Source organism: Dicentrarchus labrax, unplaced genomic scaffold (genome assembly GCF_905237075.1).
Source record: "Dicentrarchus labrax unplaced genomic scaffold, dlabrax2021, whole genome shotgun sequence".
NCBI classification, from domain to species: domain Eukaryota; kingdom Metazoa; phylum Chordata; class Actinopteri; family Moronidae; genus Dicentrarchus; species Dicentrarchus labrax.
This window is the reverse complement of record NW_026136711.1, coordinates 16,502,653-16,523,932: the sequence shown is the minus strand read 5'-3', so window position 1 is coordinate 16,523,932 and position 21,280 is coordinate 16,502,653. Positions and strand designations below refer to the sequence as shown.

The 21,280-nt window shown below is 40.2% G+C and overlaps 1 protein-coding gene, 3 long non-coding RNA genes and 3 other non-coding genes across 7 annotated transcripts; 1 reads left to right on the top strand and 6 right to left on the bottom strand.

Moving 5' to 3' along the window:
* Positions 1–746: 746 nt before the first annotated feature.
* vamp3 (vesicle-associated membrane protein 3 (cellubrevin)) lies at positions 747–9,505 on the bottom strand. Its single transcript, XM_051413901.1, has 5 exons — positions 9,395–9,505; positions 4,821–4,899; positions 3,418–3,576; positions 3,007–3,058; positions 747–2,785 (listed from the first exon to the last, which is right to left on the bottom strand). Coding segments are annotated over exons 1-5 (309 nt in total). The 5' UTR covers positions 9,397–9,505; the 3' UTR covers positions 747–2,768.
* A 1,370-nt stretch (positions 9,506–10,875) lies between these two features.
* LOC127371207 (uncharacterized) lies at positions 10,876–15,993 on the bottom strand. Its single transcript, XR_007886368.1, has 5 exons — positions 15,906–15,993; positions 13,337–13,536; positions 13,114–13,247; positions 11,547–11,603; positions 10,876–11,433 (listed from the first exon to the last, which is right to left on the bottom strand). It is a non-coding gene; the product is annotated as an uncharacterized LOC127371207 (long non-coding RNA).
* On the bottom strand, positions 14,603–14,675 carry trnar-acg (transfer RNA arginine (anticodon ACG)). Its single transcript has one exon. It is a non-coding gene; the product is annotated as a tRNA-Arg (tRNA).
* On the bottom strand, positions 15,178–15,250 carry trnar-acg (transfer RNA arginine (anticodon ACG)). The gene has a single exon. It is a non-coding gene; the product is annotated as a tRNA-Arg (tRNA).
* On the bottom strand, positions 15,621–15,693 carry trnar-acg (transfer RNA arginine (anticodon ACG)). The gene has a single exon. It is a non-coding gene; the product is annotated as a tRNA-Arg (tRNA).
* Positions 15,994–16,128: 135 nt separating the features above from the next.
* On the top strand, positions 16,129–17,780 carry LOC127371212 (uncharacterized). The gene is made up of 3 exons (XR_007886372.1): positions 16,129–16,189; positions 16,781–17,155; positions 17,565–17,780. It is a non-coding gene; the product is annotated as an uncharacterized LOC127371212 (long non-coding RNA).
* Positions 17,781–18,222: 442 nt separating this feature from the next.
* Positions 18,223–19,767, bottom strand: LOC127371209 (uncharacterized). Its single transcript, XR_007886370.1, has 6 exons — positions 19,680–19,767; positions 19,350–19,558; positions 18,976–19,260; positions 18,723–18,862; positions 18,470–18,632; positions 18,223–18,302 (listed from the first exon to the last, which is right to left on the bottom strand). It is a non-coding gene; the product is annotated as an uncharacterized LOC127371209 (long non-coding RNA).
* Positions 19,768–21,280: the final 1,513 nt, after the last annotated feature.

Below are 21,280 nucleotides of genomic sequence, written 5' to 3'. Positions count from 1 at the left end.
ACCTGTGTGCTATCTGACGTGTAAGTTTATGTTGAATCAAATGGTAAGACTTAAGCATTTCAGTCATTTTTAAATCAACAATGTCAAAACCTCACTGATTCCAGCCTCTCAAATGTGAATATTTGGCCTAGTAGGCCTTGTGATAGTTCAATCAGTATCTTTGGATTGTGAAGCATTGGTAAAGTATTTCAAGATGTCACCTTGGGCGTTCAGAAATGTTCTTAACTTTCATAAACCAAATTATTAGCTGATTGGCTGCTGAAAACAACTTTGAGTTGGCCCTAATTTGAGATTTCGGGTTTCATAATCTGGTCTTTCTTCACCAGGATGTATTTGTATTAATTGGATTAATTAATCAGAGCCTACAGGTCGTTTTTGCCAAAGGTCCACCTAGATGCTCAATGCAGCAATAAACTGTACTAATGCTTTTTAGTAGTAATACTAACTAATAATAATGGCAGCTATGGCAAAACAAGCTATAATTGATGCTGGAATACATTGGAGTGAATGTCGAAACTATAGGTGACAGTAGCTCTGGTGTTAGGTGACAGTCGTGGATGGCACTGGCTCTTTCAATGATTGAATTAGTGAGAAAGTATAGCTATATGACCCCAACCTAGGAACTGAGGACAATGAAGCCATGCTGGATCAAGACGAGCTGTGAGGCAGAAAGTTCTTCAGCTGCTTTTAAAGACTCATCCTTGACATTTATTATAAAAAAGAAACACTCAGATGAGGCATTGCCATTTAAGTTAAATCAGTTTTATTCAAGCAAAAGGCATTTAGGGTTAAAGAGTAGAATTGCACTTATTTCCAAATGCATTCCCAGTAGGCAGACATGAGCAAGGTTTGAAAGCTAAGAGTCTCAAATTTCTGGTGTAGACGGGAGGATGATGACAATTCCATGCATCTGTGATAAGTCTGGTCTCTAAAAGCATTTTCAGGTCTTTGAATATATTACACAATTTCCTTACTGGGTACAGTTTGGCTATACATTACAAATCGTCTAAAGAGCACAGACTGTTAGTGTTAATTTCAATGACCACAGTATATTGCATGTACTGTGAAGGCCAAATAACTGCTTAAACTACCAAAAAAAATGAGATCAAGAGTTCTACTTGCAGCAATCAAATTAAACATGGAGCTAAATGAATGTAGAAAGTAATCCCCAATTGTTTGTCTCATTAAAATCCATTTATTTTAATAGGATGGAAGCAACAATCATCCAGTGTTGGTATGGGATATATCACACTGACATTGCCCAACAAAGTTTTTCTCTTAACTCAAACACACAATGCTCCGCAGCAGCGAGCACCTCAACACAAGATACTATACAGTTTCCTTAAGGTTAGTTCTACATAATAGATTGCAAAAGAAAGCTATTGTTAGAAGAATAAGTAAAATATCACACAAGAAGTACTTTGCATTGATCAGATGGGATAAATGCCAGTGTGACAAAAAGAAGACTTCATTAAAGACTAATAAGCTCAGCTGAATCAGCAAAGGAGCACAGTATTTGTTTGAGAGCATTCAGAAGGCACAACTCTTTTACTGGCTGGTATATCAAGGTGTGGCTGTATGTTTGGCTGTTCTCCATTGGAGAAACCTATTAAGGCATCTGTCTGCTACTACTTTCTTACTTTGTTGTATTTGAATGTTTCACAAAAGCAAACTTTCTGGCACATCTTTGAGACAATTCACCATTTCTAACCCAGTGTAGCACTTTTTTTCCATTACTTTGTAGCTATTTCTAGTCTTGGCTAGCTGTGAGGCTGTTGGTCGTAGCATATAGGCACTTATCTAAACACAAGCTCACACTAGTTTTTACTGTAACCAAGTCGCATCTAAAGGGAAGATGAACAAGGACAGGCACAGTATCATCAGGTGGTTCAACAGTGTGTTACTGGTTAGCTTTTTGTTGTCTGGTGACCAATGAAATTCCTCTTTATTCAATCCAAAATCACAGGTCTTACGCAGAGAACTTAATGTGCACAAATAAAATAAGGCATTGGATCTCATCATTCCCTGCTCAACTGTAACCATAACATTACAGACCAGGAATGTTTTTTTTTTTTAAAATGAGGAGAAAATTCTAAATATTGGCGGTAGAGTCTGAAAAGTAGAAATGTTGGAAAGGCGTATCTCTCAATGATATGCAGGGTTACTGTTACAATCTAAACTAACACAGAACAGCATATCTTCAAAGGCACTTCTCTTTGCCTGGCACACAAAATCAATGGCTATGAATAAAACATAAAAAAAAGTAAATATAAGTTGAGGAGAGTTTACAACAATATTCTTCAATTCTAATCCTGAGGTTGGAGTGAGTGTGTGTGTGTGTGTGTGTGTGTGTGTGTGTGTGCTTTGTCATACAGTCGAAGCTGATGTATTAATAGTTTCTATAGGTTTTAGTTGATTTTGATTTTAATGATCAACTCGTTTCTGTATGTACTGTATGGTTTCTGTTTTCTTTGGCAATTGGTATGGCACTCAAATACATGTGTAGTAATGTATGGTATGGAGTAGTTATGCAGGTAAAACTCTGGTATTATAACAATCTTTTACTCAAGCATATGTGCAAACACGCACACACACCGCAAACCAGGACAAGGAATGAAGACCCCCAATGCAAAAGGGGAAAAATATTGTGGAGCTCAGTAGCCAGTAATCATGTGACATCTTCCTCTGAGACATTAATTGTGCACGTTGCTCCTCTCCTCCTCTTCACTGTTTCCTCCACTCCTCCTCCTCCTCCTCTTGCTGCTGTTTTACGAATAACTCCAAACTGTGAATAAGTAGGCGGGGATTTTTTGGGTTAAAGATTTATATAAACTAATTTTTTATTAGTAAAAGTATAGTATATTGGTAAATGCTATAACTCACAATCCAATTCAGACAAAATGAAATCTCTGTAATTATATGGACATGCTTACACTTTATATTAAGGGTTATGAGCATTAACTGATTGAAAATCATAGAGACAGAGAACACAGATTTGATACTCACTAATAATGATGATGATGATGATCACTATGACAGCTATCAGGATGGCCCACATCTGCAAGTCAGAAAAGGTACAGCAAATTAAGTGTCACACAAATCAACTGGAATTAGGTTTGTTTAGGTTAGGTTAGGTTTTCTATTTATATTCATTTTATTTTATTTTATTCTACATTTCATTGTGCCACTGTGTGGTGTTAAATGACAAATAAATTAACCTTGATCTTGATATTAACCAAGTCATTTGTAAGACTCAGTTTTTTTGTTTCACTTCACTATTATAAGTGGTATATGTAGTTGTGTAGTTAAACACATGAACATGAAATGCCATTGAAGCCATTAAAGGGCAGTTAGAGTTATTTAAATTGACAGTGGGGAAAGGGGCATGGTTCTTTGGACCAAACTGTGTTTAGGCACCTTGCAGTTCTTCCACCAGTACTTCCTTTTCAGCTTGGCAGCACTGGTCTCGAACTGGGAGGCTCCAGCCTGCAGTGCGTCTGCCCGGTCATCCAGTTCAGACAGCTTCTGGTCACGCTCCAGCACTTTGTCCACATTAACACGCATAATATCCACCACCTACACACACACAGACACACACACACACACACAGACACACACACACACAGACAGACACACACACACACACACAGACACACACACACACACACACACAGACAAGAATAAAACACTTAATGTCATTACTTTTTAAAATGTTTTTCCCCTCAGTGTACTGAAAGTACCTGGAATTGTTATTTAAGAATTAATATAGCACAGAGAGAAAGACTGGAAATGTACTCATATAATGTACATACACAATGCAATGATCAAGACATCAATGCTTTAAGTGTCAGAGAGTCATCTCCAATGATGTCACTTAACAAAACCACGACACGCGTACACACATGTCTGCTTAACTGAGTTCACTGACAGGAGTGCATGTGCGTACCTGCAGTATCACAGCATACACATAACCCATATGTTCCACTGATCCACAAACCCCACTATTGCCCCTCCTCTTAGACAGAGCAGCAGGGTGGAGTGGAGTGTGTAGGCCCATGCAGACCTTACATAACCATGGAGACAGTGATTATATAAACTTCTGACAGCCAATCAGAGGCTTTGTGTGACATGCTTAGGTTAAAGTTGTGTAGGAGGGGCTAACAACAAGGAGGCAACTCAGAAAGAGAGAGGTTGAACAGTTAAGGGGATTAGAATGAGGAGGAGGAGCGTGAGTTGGCAGCCATGTTTTGCTGGTGGCCTCCCTGACATGGTTTTGAATATAATTTTTCAAATCTGGAGAAGAAACTGCCTTCACCGAATGTTCTCTGGCATGTGAAATGACATGTGGAGGTACAGCATTGTGGTGATTCATGACACTGTTGCCAAGGGTTATGCAAGTCTCTGCTCGAGACAGACGTCAAGGAAGAACGGAGTCACACAGAGTGGCTGAAGAGAGAGAGAGAGAGAGAGAGAGAGAGAGAGAGAGAGAGAGAGAGAGAGAGAGAGAGAGAGAGAGAGGCTGCAGTTCAATTATAAGGCTGTGCTAGGTGAAATGAAGCACAGTAGGAAAGGTAGACTCGGTATAATTGCCTGAATTTGAAAGAGGGTATACAAATAATAGTCTCTTATGCTGGAGCGTTCTTTAAAAAAAAAAAGAAATTAAAGAACTTCTGTATTCGTAATGGAAGGGCATAGATCAATTGAAATTATATTAAATGTATTTTTGGGGGATTATCATCAACATCAGCCAGTGAGAAAATCAAATTTTGGGGCTTTCACTGAATTTTGTAAGCTAGTAGGCAATCAAAAACATATCATACCTCATCCACCTGGGCCTGGGTCTGCTGCAGGCGCCTGTTGCCTGGTGCTGCACCAGAACCTTCTGGACCGATGGCTGACCTAGTGAAATGAAGAAAATTAAGTACATATTAGCCTTCGGTAAGCAGGGCTCGAAATGGATGAGAGGGGATGACACGCAACAAAGGGCCACAGGTTGGAGTTGAACCTATGACCGCTGCAGAAATGGACTCAGCTGTGGTGCATGGGGCGCCAGCTCTGCCAGATGAGATACCAGGGCGCCCCGTAAAAAGACATCTTGAGGTAAATGTCAGCAGCACAACCTCTAATTTGAGGGGAGGTTATGAGGAGGCCCAAGCAATTTCATGATAATTATGAGCTAAATCAGAGTAATCATCCAAGACTCACTGGTCATGTACACCAAAACTTGTGTGGAAAATCTCTAACTGATATAGTAAACTATTAGACTGAGTATTCATATAAGTAACATGACCTATTGTAGCAGGGAATACTTATCTGTTAAATTTGGGGAGTGGAAAATGTGAGTTATTAGTTGTATTTAAATACTGATATTGCACTCATATTTTATTTCTAGATTGGATATGGATTCCTGTCCCTGCAACCCTTTTTACAGTGTAGCTACTGCCACCCTCTGACCTGAGACAGCATTGCTCTGCAATGACCACACTAATCTACTAAGACACACTGAAATTGGGAGGATGAGTTAAAGGTGTTTGCGTCAAACTGTAGGGATTATACAGGATTTATTATGCCTCAGTAAAAGAGACCAGGGTGGCAGTTTACAGCATGTATTTACAGTTAAAGATAGCCAATACAGTTGGAAATGGAAGCCTCCTTGTCCCCAACATGAAAAACAATTAGCGCGCACAGCAAGCAGGCACACCCATACATACTGAATTGCAAACTCCCCCCTCCCCCCCAAACAAAAAAATCATTCACTCCGTTCAAAACATCCCACATCACCCTTACTAACAAACAAAGCTCCACATCAAATTGCTAGTGCAGAACGAGCACTGGCTTTAATATGCCCTTTTGATGAACATGTGCTCATGAAATTCAAATATCGGATTGATTTTAAATGAAGGTTTGGAACAGTGAGAGCTAAAAAAAAAAGGCCATAGAATATGACGGTGACAAGTGCAAACTGACTTCTTTACATTTAACTGCAGACTAGGCCAGCTGGGCATCAACTCTAACATGAGGCTGACACACTGACTCATCCACTAAACTACACCGGTCTTCTAGACAGGACACTGACAGCAGGCGTGTTAGGATTCATTTTGACTTTCTATTTTAAGGTTACTATTCGATATATAAAAAAAATAATTTCAGCACTGACAACTATGCCACTGTTAGACTGTTGAGTCTTGATTTAGTTTCTATCAGCGGATCATTGGTTTTATGCCCTGACAACTGTCATTTACATTTTCAAAAGCTCCATGTTATCAAGTGTGATATAACCTGATATAATCCTGCTCATAAATGACAACACTAGTTGATGGACCCAAACCCCAAAAACCACCCAATTACCCTTCTTAGTTTCAAGATTACACCAATAAGTAAATATGCTGATTTTAGACATACTATATCTTTGTTTGCAAAACATACCAGTGCGTGATGATGGATGAGGAAGCAGGAGTAACAAAGGACGCGTTTCCGTATATTCTAACCATCCACTTCCTCCACTCTCTCCAAAATTCCTGCACATTTACAAACCCAAGGCTTGTACATCAGGAGGATATCCTGATGAATACTATTGCATAAAGTCAACAAACAAACCTATTTTAAAAACCTAAACCAACAGACGATTGATTCTGCACCCTGGCTGTTACTTAACACAGAGCAGAGCGGCCAAGTTTAAACATCACAGACAGCCAGAGTGTATACAAACTTCTGTCAGCATGTCAGAGCTGATGCCTCCCTTACTAAGTGTAAATACAGATACAACAACTCACTTACATTCCAGTTTTACAGAATGACAACACAGTAATGGCACTGATGCTAGAAAACCTAACAAACTTCATTTCCTAAAGAGAAATAATCCATGATGTAAATCCTTCCAAACACAACTCCAGACCCAATGAAATAAATACAAGTTCAAGTTTACAGCCTGAAGTTTAATTTTCTGTTTTTGAGTATTTCATATCCACTGGAGATATTGTTTGCAAATGATTTTCCATTTCTATTAATCATTTTATTTTAACATAACAGGTGATACCAATCTAAAATCAGAAACACACAAAATGGTGTCTAATTCACTTTTGCTCCAACGTCACTATGTTACTTAAATGTTTTTATTAAACTCAGACTGTTTCTGTAGAATTTCAATTCTTGAATGCTGACCATATTTACCTTTTACATAACAAATCTGTCATAGCACGAAAAAACCTAGGTGTAATTGACATGACTCCATTCCAGTAAGTGCCCCAGTGACTCATGCCAGGTGAGCCAGCTTGCACAATAACGGAGGCCTTTAACTGGCCCACATAAATAATTACAGCATTCATTTGTTATCAATAATTACGCCCATGCTTTTCCTTTACTGACGTCAAAATGTCTGCTGTGTGACAGGCCTACTAACTTTGGTTCCAGTGATTATTGTTAGCAGAATCAGAATCAGAAATACTTTAATAATCCCCGTGGGGAAATTACTTGTAGGGGGGGAGGAAAAAGGGGGAGAAACAAGAGGAGAGGGGAGGAGGGAAAAAAAGCAGCTCCCAGACTCTGCTCCTGTAGGGGAGTACAGTGTGGGACTGGGAAAAAAACCTCAGCAACATAAGCACATATGAGCACACTTTACAACATAAAAACTCAAAACAACTTGCAACGGGGGAAGTGGGAAACGGGGGTGGAGGCGTACCAGCGCAGACAGGCAGCCACGGCGCAGCCAGCGGAACCCCGCTTGTCGCACTGAGGGTAAAAAGCGTCGAAGGCGTGGGATGGGGGTGTGTGTGTGTGTGTGTGTGTATTGCATATGCGCATGTGTAATTGTCCATGGATGCGTGTGTGCACATAAGCCTGGAGAGTCGCTTCGTCTAGCCTCTCAATCAGTGCCAGTGTTAGCAGATTCTTGACGTAACAGCAGTTTATAGATGTAAAACTGACAGTCCAAAGTCACAGCAATTGCATGAAAACTTGTATTACAGGAGTTGGTTTCACTTTGTTATTTATTTGTTTGTGAAAATGCATAATGAGGGGGGTCCAAATGGCTTCATGCTTGACCCATGTCATACATCCATTCTCCACACCGTAACATCCAACCTGTGACTAAATGGCACAAAGTCTTCCTGAAGTAAAGGAGCAATGCAGAAATTAATATACATAACCTTTGTCCATTATTGTCTTATGTACTGTATCAATCATTACTTGTTTAGAACTCCCAGCTGAAAAAAATCCAATATATTAATTTGTCTATTCTCTCCTGCATTGGGGAAGTGAACACATACAAAATAAGGTGGTTGAGGTCATGTGCCATGTATTGTGAACTCTGACTAAATTGTGCATTATACTGAACCGTTACTGAAACATTTTGACTTTACACAAAATGCATAATGAATGACAGTCCTGTTTACTGGAATATTGTTCATTATTGAATTATGTAAAACATCATTCAGTGTATAGGAGAAGGGACTTGCAGGGTTGCAGGTTTGACTGTAAGAGAAATAGTTTGCTTTGAAAAACTCCCCTTGACTTATCACCAAAAAAGTGGGTACAATTCCTCTTTATTCCTTCCTATTTTATACCTGGAACTATCTTCAGCGAGGATTATTAAGGTCACCCACACAACATTGACGTTTTTGGTTTGCACTCATTCTTATTTAGACAGACTTCCTGTGTATGGTGGTGGTAGGGGTGTGGTGGGAATAGATGCTGGGATGGTGGAGGTTAATGGAAAAAAATAGAAAACAAGAGATCTGGTTAGCTACAACACTTGAATGATCTATAAATATCTATAAAATTAGGTTAGCCATCAATCCATTTCCTGTTTTAAAAATAACACGTTACCACTACTTGCACTTTGCTCTAATTGTACTGATTTTCCAATTACAGTTGCATTATTAATAGCCATTATAAAACTACTAACAGTTTGTTTTTAACTGTATACACACACACACACACACACACACACACACACACACGTAGGCAGTCGCTAGGTAAACAAACAGAAAACCCGGAGAAAAAGCTAACTTGTGACCATAGACGGAGGAACTGCGTTAGCAATAAGCTCAGTTAGTTAGTTCGTATTTACGCAGCTGTTGACGTTATACAAGCCTACCATATGTTTTCCGTTAATTGTCCACTTAACTAACAAAGCAACAGTGACACAGGTTGTGTTGGTTAAAGTTACCACGCTCTAATGTAATGCTGCGACAGCTAACTAGCTTAGCTAACGTAAAATCCCGACAAGCAGCGTCCTAGCACTTGTTGCATTGCTAGCATTAAAGTTTTGGGCGTTGCTTTTTTTTTGTCCTGTGATCCTGACACCAAACTAACCCGGAAGGCCGGTATGTTAGGCAAGTTTCACCGAGTAACATTTGAGTTTTAAAAACTTTTGGTAGAAATACAACAGACTTACATTGTGAAATGATTTCTTTGAAAGACACCGCCGCTGTTTCTTGTCTGTAAGCTAAAGCTACAGCGTCAAGTCGTAACAGTTAGTGCTGTCGGTTGTTATGGTGCCTTTCGGTACTGTCGGAAATAGGAGTTGTAATACGTATGCAAACTACAGATAATTGATTTATTAATAAAACCAGGGGAAAAAAATCTAATTTATTATTCGATATACAATGATGTGGTAATTGATATCACGACAATTCAGCCTATAGAATAACATTAAGAATAACTTATATATAAAACCTAAATTACAAAGCCAATTTATTTCTATGTATTCCCTATTCGCCGTCGTGTATTCCTTATTCACTGTGTAATAATGCACAAAGTTACCGTATGCTACTTGCTTTCCAGATACAAATACATAAAATAACATCCAAAAACGGACTCATATTAGTGGTACATTTTGTTACTAACGTTAGATTAGAAAGCTCGTACGCATTACTTGAAGTGTAAAAGTGAGAATTTACGATGAGCCCATGAATGCAACATTAAAGGGGCAGCAGCCTTTTGCCCTCTGTGCATAGCTACAATTATTAACGCATAGCATTAGATTATAACATTAAATTGAGCTCATACTTAAAAATATGGCAAAATGTTACTGTAATCATTAGAATTGAAGAAGAATAAGGCCTCCAATGTGTGTATTTTCACCCTTCATTCATTCCGCTGGTCATCTGTCCAGCAGATATGCGAGGAGAAAGCGATCAACAAGCCCGTGATCAGCATGTGACATGTGGGAACGAGAACTTGTATATTTATAGTGTGGAATATTAGTAGAATTAGTCCTACTACATGTATTTCACAACTTCAACTGATATAAAACCTGACTGGCAGGACGTCGTTATTCGAAATAATCCACATGGATTAAACAGTCTTTCTGTAGATTAAGTTCTTCAGATGTTGGAATAGTTGGGAGAAGGAAGCAAAATTGCTGTCTCTTTGCTGATTGTGTGCAGACCTCTTTACAGGCTTATAAATAGAAACTAGGACAATGACATTCTTTGTTTTACAGAAGTTCACAAATATGAGTTAGATGCTGCAGGCTACATGAGCTGTGCATCATGCCAGTCAGTGGGTTGTTGTCATTACATTGCAAAAAGATTACAATGAGTTGTGTTTTGGAGCACTTGAAAGCAACAGCAAAGAGACAGCAGCCTGGGTACACTTTAAGACGCTTTATCTGGCATTTATCTTTACTCAGAATGTGATCCTGTCTGATGTCAGTTTGATGTGGACAGCAACTTCATCAAAACACCAAATGAGAGAATATATTTTGTAAGAATTCCGTTCATCCCTCCAGTAGATTATAGATTTAGAGAATCTAAGAGCATCGAAGCTGCTCTGGTGGCTCATGGTGGCCCGACATCTTACTACAGTAGTTTACCTTTAGTGTGTCACCAATATGTATCCATTTACTACAACATGAGACAAAATGAACAAACATGCATATAATATACATTTATTAAAATGTTCACTTAAAGCTCCCTTTGCATGTAACATGTACATAATATATATATACTATGTATTTAAATTCAAGCTATACTACACAATGAATCTAATATTGATGTACTTTTACTATTATAACTATTAGAAAATAAACCTTAATTTCTGATTACATATATATTGAAACTGTTCTATTTTCTAACAGACTCACTAACAAGTCACAGTTACTGAGTTGTAACAATTAACAGTACCAAGTGCTAAACAATAACAACTGGAGGTAACAGATAAAAAACATCCTTTATCACTGCTCTTATATGAACTGTATTATATTTAACTTAAAAGAAAGGAAATTATGCATGCAAATTAAGCCTTGAAACAAATCATCTTCATTGAAAAAATCTTTTGTTCAAATGTTGCAGTTCATCTTGGTGATTATACTTTATATTTTATATTTATAATGTATTCCAAGTTGCCTTGACCCAACAACGACGTTGTCGTCTCTCCCTCTTGCTACATCCCAGATCCTTCATCCACCACAGGTCCTCCTCCAGGGCTCTGCTACAAGATAAAAGTGTTTTTAGGCTATGTTGTGATGGTTTTATTAATAAAAACAAAACTTTTTTTAAATTTAAAAACAACAGAATGACCATCACCAAACTATTACAACTTACATGGTTTTTTTCTTTCTGAGCAGCACCTCCATTATACAGCAGGCTGGCTCTCTCCTCCTATAAATAAGTTCTTATATTTATTCAAAAATGTACATAATACATAATACAACAACAGTACTAACTCTGATTGCTAATAGTACCCATGAGGCGTGCTTTTCAGCGAAGGTCTCTATTGAAAAAGGTTTATGGCACAGCTTTATGCAAGTCAAAGAAACAACATGTACCTAAATGTCTGACAACATTACAGAAATCCTAGTTGATCACATTCCACCTCTCTGCTGGCTTTCATGCTGGTCATCTGATATTTGCAGCAGGTGCACTAAGTAACAAAGTCGATGTTAATGGCCTGCTCTCACTCTGTCTTCAGATTGCAGGCCTGGTATGTAGGAGCACAGTAATGGTAAACGCCTCAGTGACTTGCTTGATTTAGTTTCACCTTATCCCTGTCGAACAGAGGAGTGCTTCTCCCCTCCAGAGCCCAGGTTCTGGACATGGTCTTTATTCATGATGTTTAGTTTCATGTAGATAGAATCTCCCTCTGTGCAGAGACCCAGCTGCCCAAACAGAGTGATGGCCCACTTTTAATTGAAACCTTCCTGTTGACGTCGTCTTACTGACATTTACACTTGCAGAGGGGAATTCTGTGTGAGGATTTAAAGTCTGCATACATTTTAAAATAGTCAAACTTGTAGTTTCAAATGTCTTTTTTTTTTACTGTGTTTTGTGCTTGAATTAAGTCGATTAATTAGATTAAAAGGGAATACTGAGACATGATAAATTAATAGAAATAAAATGAAGTATGTAATGAAGTACATTAAGACATAATTTGTCAACATGATTTTGTTTCCCTCAAATCTAAAAACTAATGAAAGACTAACTTAATGTCAAATTATTCATCTTGACATTTCGACATTTGATGGCGTCACAATAAAGATGCCGATGATGCTGCCTTCTATACAAACTACTCTGACTGCCTAACCCAAAATGATGAGAATATCCAATATCAGTGTAGCAATTCCAGGTTTTTAATCTTGAATATACGATAAAATAAGAAAGATCCAGACATATGCTTCCAACACAGCTGGTAACAAACATCTGTAGGATGTAGATGCATGCAGTGTTGGAAGAGGTATTCAGATCTTTTACTGAAGAAAAATCATCAAAATATCATCATAATAATGCATTATATTATTGGATTATATTTATTGATGCATTAATGTCACATCATTAATGTTGCAGATTGTAAAAGGACTAATTTGAACTACTTTATAAACTGCCGGGTAGCTTAATCTCATGTATTAGTTAATTGTTGTTGAATATTATTTCTTTTTGTATTAATCTGAATCTATAAAACTACTATCAAATACATTTAGTGGAGTAAAAAGTATATACTTCCCTCTGAAATATACCATATAAATACTCAAATATAAAGTAGCACAAAATGGAAAAACTCAAGTAAAGCGCAAGTACCTTAAAACTGTACTTAAGTACAGTGCTTGAGTAAACTCAAACTGCGTACATGTTTGCCATCTAATGTGAAACAAAGTACAACTGCCAGAGAACTTACGTATCCTACATCCGCCTCTATCAGTTCTCCAGCCTCGCTGACCTCTGTGCTGCAGCCTCCAGGAAAACACTCTGATGCTCGCTTCTCTCTTACTTTCTGTAGGAAGTCCATCGCTGTGGATTTTCTCAGCAGTGCTATCGAATAAACAGGTGACACAGAAACTGAGAGGTTGCATTTTATCTTGAAATATCAGTCATGCTGTATCATAAAAAAGACGTCTCACCTCCCTCGCATATGTAAGGGATCATGAGCATCACAGCCAGCAGTGTTGCAGCCATGTCCTTCATGCAGACCCTCATACACTTGAGTGTTGTGCCCCCTTACAGCTCCTGGTACTTTGTGTTTGTCACCTGAGAAATCCCCACGCCCACCTCCGTCCCAGCAGCATTCCCAGGGGGACAACAGGCATCAGATGGATTTAAACTGAGCAGTGGGGAGAGTGTGAGAACAAATTTGTGAGTCTGGGGAGAACACATCAAGACAGTACAGTGTTTTGAAGGCCTTAGCAACCATAGAAAGGGATGAGAAAAATGTTTGTGTGTCTGTTTGTGTGCAAAGTCCTAAAAATAGCTTTTGGTTTGGAATGAGTTTGATCACTTTGGAGGTCTATTTAAAATGTAGAAACTTTGTATCTGCTGTAATGAGTAACTTTTCTGCCAGCGTGATAGGCTATGATTCACTACGATTCAGTGGAACAGTATCTGAACAATATAGAGGAACCGTAACTGCCACTGTGGCATTCCAATATTCGAGTAATGGAGCTTCAAACAATTAAATCATTTTAATTTCAACTTTTGGAATAATTATCCCTAGGTTAAATCTGTACTGAGTGTCTGTACTGTGTTAACGTTAAACACAAGAACAAAATCAGGCTTTTTATGTGACAGTTCAATTGAGTGAAAAGATGCAAAATTATTAAGAGTTAAGCAATTGCATTTGAAAGGATTGACAGCAATGCATTTTAATGAGACCAACTGTACTGTAACTCTCAAGACATTATGGCCTCGTTTTTTGATGATGCCGCCACCTAGAGGTGTATTTGTTTAATCTTAAATATAGTATGACTGCATGGGATCCAGTTTTGTTAACTATTACTTAACTATTTGTCAGTATTCAAACTTGCATGATAAAAGTAAAATCCCTGTTAGTTGGTTTAGTGAGTTAAATCATTCACAGATTTGTTATTATTTGGGCACACTTTTTATCAAGAAATGATATCTTAAAATGAGAATTATAATCTGATAAATGCAATAAATACTAATTGAATTCAAGATTAAACAGATATTATCATAACTGAATAACTAATTTGTTTCAAGTAGTATGCATTAATCACTAAATTTACATTGTATTTTTGGTTAGCTGTCAGTGTACAGCACTGGCCTGCCCGTAGAGTACAACTGGTGGTGTTGCCATTTCATGGTATTATGTGCCAACGTTACGTAAGTATTAAGCAGATCGTTGGATGCTGTCCAAACATGTTGAAAAAGATCGAGCCAGCCAGGAGTCGAACCTAGAATCTTCTGATCCGTAGTCAGACGCGTTATCCATTGCGCCACTGGCCCGATACGTGGAGCCATATTGTGCTACAACGCGGACTTTTGACTGCAAGGCTAATTTACTTAGGGTAACACTCGTATTTCAGCCCTGTCTCTCAGCCAAACACTGCAATGACATGATGATAACACAATATCTGACCCTCCTTAGCTTATGATTTCTCTGACATGGTGTATAGACCTATGAAAACAATGTATGACTGCTAGTCTAACTAATATGCACGCGTTGGTATTCAATAGTTTTATAATCCTTAAGGCTAAAATATTCAGAACTACAAAATTCAGAATGTAGATTTCCGTATCTTGCTATTCTATAATTTAAAAAAAAATCTCCTTCATTTCTGTGCCTGACTTGTCTCTCCAATGCAAATCGCAACTCTTCAAACCTGACCTGTCGTGAAAGGAAGACGGAAGTATTAAATTATAAGATAGCAAGTAAACAACTAAAAAATAGCTAATTGTGCGATCATGAGTCCTAATCTTACACTTCTACCAATGTTACAGAAAAGATCGAGCCAGCCAGGAGTCGAACCTAGAATCTTCTGATCCGTAGTCAGACGCGTTATCCATTGCGCCACTGGCCCTATTGAAAAGCCACCGTAATGTCCTCCTTTGTTCTGACTGTCAGGCACATCTATGCTCAGGTTTCATCCAAGGTTTTTAGCAAGACGGCTTGAATGACTACTGTATTGTATGTTCAAATACCTTCGGTAACTTCTAAAACAGGATATCTGCCTCATCACCCTACTGACTGTGATTGGTATGCAGTAGTTTCATAGTCCATAAGGGTTAAATTAGTAGTAACGTTATGTATGGAATGAAGTCATGTCTGTGCCTGGCCTCCCTATGCTCAGCTATGCTGAGATCTGCCACGAAAGGAAGTAGCAGAAGCATTCAGGGAATCTGGGATATGTTGTACAATTATTGTAACTATATTATACTATATTCAAAAGACGAGCCAGCCAGGAGTCGAACCTAGAATCTTCTGATCCGTAGTCAGACGCGTTATCCATTGCGCCACTGGCCCGATAAGACGCACCATGGGGCCTCTTTTCTCTCGGTCGTGACTCTCAGGCTGTATACCTCTGAACGCAGGGCTTTAGTCCTGTTATACACACAACTACTGTAGTCCCACCGCTAAAGTGGTTAACATTTGAGTCAGCTGGCCTCATCGATTAATTCTGTGATTTTGTTGTTCGACAATTTATTAGGATTATAGACAATAGAGGATTGACTTACTTTCAAAATGTCGGTAAGAAGTGAAGCCAGCCTTGAGGGTCGCGTTGGAATTTTACCAACAATTAACCAATCAGCGGCCGTCTCACTACCAAGAATTGCGGAAACCAATCACCTTTAGCTCGACTACTAAAATTAGACCAATCACAATCGACCGAACTACCAAGAATGACCGGAAGCCGCTGCCCTCAGAAACCAACGTCAAGTGCTTTGACGTATGTGATGGCTCCGATTGACCTCGTCTGTTGTATCTTCAACGATTTCATTGCTGTGGTATTATCTGTTCTGTGAGTTTTAGTTTTCTCATTTTAATTATTGAAAAGATGTGGATTACCTTAGTGAATTACAATTCTTCATTCTTAACCACCTAGCTGCTATATAACTAATGTTACACTTTTATTTTAGGCTGCTGATAACACGTGTTAGCCTCCTTAACGCTATATAGGAAGTCATGCACAGTTAACATTGACTTTTCTTCACAGACAGACAAATGGCAAACTAATGTTGCACAACCCCATTACATTTATTCTAGTATAATGTGATGGCAGTACAGGATATAAGGATAAAACAGTTTTATTGTCCTATGCAAAAAATAAACAAGTTATTAGTCAGACAATGTAAGGAAATAGTTAGTTTGCTGTCTCTACACTGTTGGACAATATACTAGTAACTAAGAATGAAAAAGGTAGAGGTTACCTGAATAAAATATGTACAAATTGAAAATATATTCTTTAGATGTATACATTGGAAATCCTACATCCAGGCATACTGAGGTAGACTAGAAGAGTGAGAATTATGCCAATACAAAGTGTTTGCAATCTAAGACGCCAAACTAAGCATATTCTAACTGTTGTTTCTGTTTTTTTCCAACTATACAGAATGCATCCTATATTTAGGAGGAGGGGTTATGGCTGTCCAAGCCTCTTTGACTCAGAGGAAGCAAAAAAGAGAAAAGGCTGTGGTCCTGAGCTCTTTCACCAGATGGCCCTTATGCCATCGAGGTTAAGAGCCAGAGCCAACCTGTCACCCTCACAGCCACAGTCTTTGCTGCCACCTCTAGAAAAACCCCAAGCTTCATCACATGTAGCCTCTTCACGAGCTTCCATCCCCTCACAAGCTTCTACTTACCCACAACTATCCTCAGTGCCTACAGCCACCCTGCGCTCTTTATTGATCGGGAAAGGCAATTCTCAGCATAGTACAGACTAGTTGTCTGTAAAGTGGCTGTTTCTCTGAGCAAAAGTTTCAGCTGTGTAAGTATGCAGCTAGAAAAAGGATTTTGTGAAACACTGAGTTGTAGATGTTTTAATATTTTGATGTCCCTTTTTTTTAGCTGTTCCTGCTCAGTCCACCTCCATATTTTCTTTTTTATCCATTTTGACAATTGTGGCTGTTCTTTGTAATTAAGTTTAGAGCGGTCACTTTTTAATATTCTTAAAAGAAATTAGTCTTTTTTTTTATCCACAATTTCTCATGGCATTTCTTCAAAAAGTACAAAATTATAACAAAGTATTTAACATACTAACACTTACAGGGTTCCTGATGGATATTTAATCTGCTGACCAGTAGTGCACCTAAATTGTCCATGTGTATGCTCTCTAAAAAAAGATAGATATCTTTGTTAATCATGCATTCCTTCATTCTCTCATGTCTGTATAATAGAGAGAAGAATTTGCCTTCCCGCTGGTTGCATCCCCAGCCTGCTAGATGTTGACCAGCGCTGGATTGCTAAGGCCCTGTTCCGGTGGTCAAGCTTAACTAAACCTGAGCTGGACCACAAAGAGATGGACAGAATTTGATGGCATCCACCTCGGCCATCTCTGAACTTAAGTGGCAGCATTGGAGCAGTTTTTTTGACACCCCGTTTCTGTGGATGCCCCGGAAGCTTTGGCGTGTGCAGCTTCTCTGTCCACATCCAGACTGTGGCAAATCTGAATTTTCCTCTGCTGGACTTAGTCAGACGGTAAGACAGGTAGTTGGTGTCAGCAGCTCTTACTACTTGGACTCAACCAAGAAGATTGTGAGGAAGCTGGTGGGTCAGGCCCGTTCTACAGCATCGCTGCAGGTCACTGTCATCCCACCCAAAGATGCAGCGGGTGAGTTGGACCATGAAGCCAAAGATTTTGTGTAGGTGAGAGTTCCCACAGCAGTCACGGCCCACGAATAGGATATTTGACGGTGGCACCGTCAGGTCCCAGCCATCCCTTGCTGTAAGCAGAGACATGATGACATGGCCATTCTCATGTGGCAGAACAGTGAATTTGCCACACTCCTGTTAGGGACACAGGGTCTTTCCTCTCAATTGCAACGGGAAGGCTCTCTGGGCTCACAACTGTGGCTTCGGGAGGAGAGATACCTTGTTACCTTGTCTTCTCCTGTTTCTTTGTCCAATTGTAGTACCTAAAAATATTTCAAGCATTATTTTTTTGTAGAAAATAACAGACACTAGGTTTTTTCCTCACTAGGTTAAGTGTTTATTAACGCACCAACTAGCAATTGTTGCACTGTTCATCACTGGGAGCTGGATAGTGGTCTTGTCCTTCACCACCATGTTTTGTGCAAATTACCTCCTTAATGTGGAGGTACGCTTTAGTGACGAGACTCCACCGCTCATGCCTACTGCCATCAATCCGCCTGGGTCCTCTGTACTCCTCACAGAGTAACACAAAAAGTGCCTCACAGACGGTTGCAGTTAGGCCAGTGTGCAGGGCTTCCCCTCCAGCAAAGGATCTGCAAATGTATTAGGCAGCATTCATATTAGTACAAGGAATAATGTAATAGCCTGCAGCATTTTCAAGCTTTCTCAACAAACATACGTACCGCTTTGTGCTGTCTATGCCAGGCGCAACAATTGTTTTGGTGGTCCTGAATCTACCTTCGGGGATGGTGTCTTGGTAGCGAGGAGGGTATTTGGTGCGGGATTTGTCAAATTCTGACAAACACTCCCACAGGGCAATGAGCTGGATCAGAACCAATGAAAGCAAAGACAAAGAGAACATGTAACATTGATATTTTCTGTCTAAATATAAATCACAATTACTGGCACCTTTTTAACGATTCAATAAAAACGTACCACTCGACATAGTGACCAGTGATGGTTCAACGGGGGATAGTTGCATTGACACTGACACAGGAGTTGCAGGCAGTGCTGTGGGAGCAGGTGATGGAGGGCAGAGCTGTGGGGGCCATACTGTTTCAAGTGCAGAAACAGTTGGATCTTCTAGTTGAAATGAGTCCAACTGAGATTCCCCCTCTGCAACACTGACATCCTCTGTCTCCAGTGTTGTGAGGGCCAACTTGTAGTCCTCCATGGCAGTGTTGTTTTGGCTGTATAAGTATTCAATACCTATAAGCTCTCCTGAAACAAAAACAAAAAAGCATTGTAAGTGAATCACAGGAAGCTGCCTAAAATGTGTTTAGTAATATATTTTGTAAATAATTCACTACATGCAAACCGGTGTATGTCCTCGGGGCTGTGTACTCCACCAGCTTTCTCCCAAGCACCTCCTCTGACAGCTGGTTGGCAGCATGCCTAAGAAGGCCACTGTATGAGTGTGGTCCTCGTATCCCTTCTGCCGTCATGGTCCTGTCTTCATTCCACCTAGCAAGCCCATCGACCAGATAGGCCTTAAAAAAGGTGGCACTTGCTAGGGTTCCTGAAAAATATCAAATATTTGCATTGTGATTCCCTGCATGCAAATTCATCAATAAATATAAATATGATTCCATTACAACTTAAATGAAAATGTCATTAATAATAATAATGTTGCACTTTACCTGGGCTGAATCTATTCATATGTAAATGAAAATTCTCCAGGGAAGTGGAACCTCTGGCACAGCGGTATGTTGGCAGCACATGACCACCCTTCTTCAGTGTCCCAGTCTGTGAATACAGCTGGAAACCTGGAGGGTCCTGGAGGCAGATGATGTGTTTGCGCTGGGCCTTCCAGATTTCTGCCATCCTTGCCGAGTTGATCAGAGGCACACCAAGAGTGTTGCTGCCCTTCTCTCCATCATATGCCTCGATCAACTGCTTGAGCATGTCTTCCATCTCGCTGCATCCACGGACTGTTCTTCTGCAGTGTAGCATCATCTCCATCTTTGTGATGTGACGCGTGACATCTGCTTCCGTGGGACGAATGCGGCTTGCTTCCAGCTCCGCCCGCTTGGCTGCCCTGAGCCTCTGCAGGTCACTGTTGTCCCAGACAAAGATACAGCGGGTGAGTTGGGCCATGAAGCTGGAGTACAGAGCATGCGAATCCGTTGTGCAGCCTGTGGCAAACCTCCTCATAAAGTGCCAGACGTCCAACCGGATCCTCATCCCCGGCCATGCCCCAAAGATTTTGTGGAGGTGACTGTTCCCACAGCAGTCACGGTCCACATACAAAATCTCTGGGGGTGGCACCCCAGCATCCTTGTATCGCCTCACAAGACCCTCTGCCATCTTCATCAGGCCCCAGCCCTCACTTGCTGTGAGCACAGACATAATAACATGACCATGCTCATTGCCGATGTTAGTGGCCCAAGAAGCTGTAGAGCGTGCCTGACCTGCCAGCTTCCTCACAATCTTTTTAGTTGAGTCCATCTTCAGGACTTGGCCAAAAAGGGACGTGATAGAGGCCTTGACTTCTTCCAGCCGGGTGAGGACATCCTGGGCATATACCTGCATCAACCAGCGATGCTTTGGCACTGCAGGCATAGCTGGCAAGTCGCCCAGTGGCACTGGTGAAATCAAGCCAGAGGAAATGGCACGTGCAACTCCCCTGTAGTCCGTTAGGAAGTGAATCTGCTTTTGCAGCCAGCTCTCTGCATGCTGCTCCTCCAGCTGCTTTTGAAGCTGGCTGCTGCTATTTCCTAAGCCTCGCTGACGCATCAGGCGCACAACCTGCATGTCACACCCCAGCTTGTGTGTCAGCAGACATGGGAACTGAGTGCGGTGGCCTATGTGTAGCTGGGAGACAATGGTGTGGCTCCAGCTAATCACCTTTCTTTTGCAGCTCTTACAAGAAAGGTATTCTGCTGCCAGGTAGTAAGAGCTGCTGACCCCCACTACCTGCCTTATCCTCTGATCCAGTCCAGCAGAGGTAAGTTCCGATTTGCCACAGTCTGAATGTGGACAGAAAAGCTGCACATGCCAAAGCTTCAGGGGAATCCACAGGAACAGGGGGTGTCCAAAAAACTGCTCCAATGCTGGTATGGCACTAGAGTTCAGTGATGGCTGAGGTGGATACCACCACATCCTGTCCATCTTTGCATGATCCAGCTCTGGCTGATTTAAGCGGGACCACTGGAACAGAGCCTTGGCAATCCAGCGCTGGTCAACCTCTAGAAGGGTGGGGATCCAACCAGTGGGAAGGCAAATTCTTCTCTCTATTATA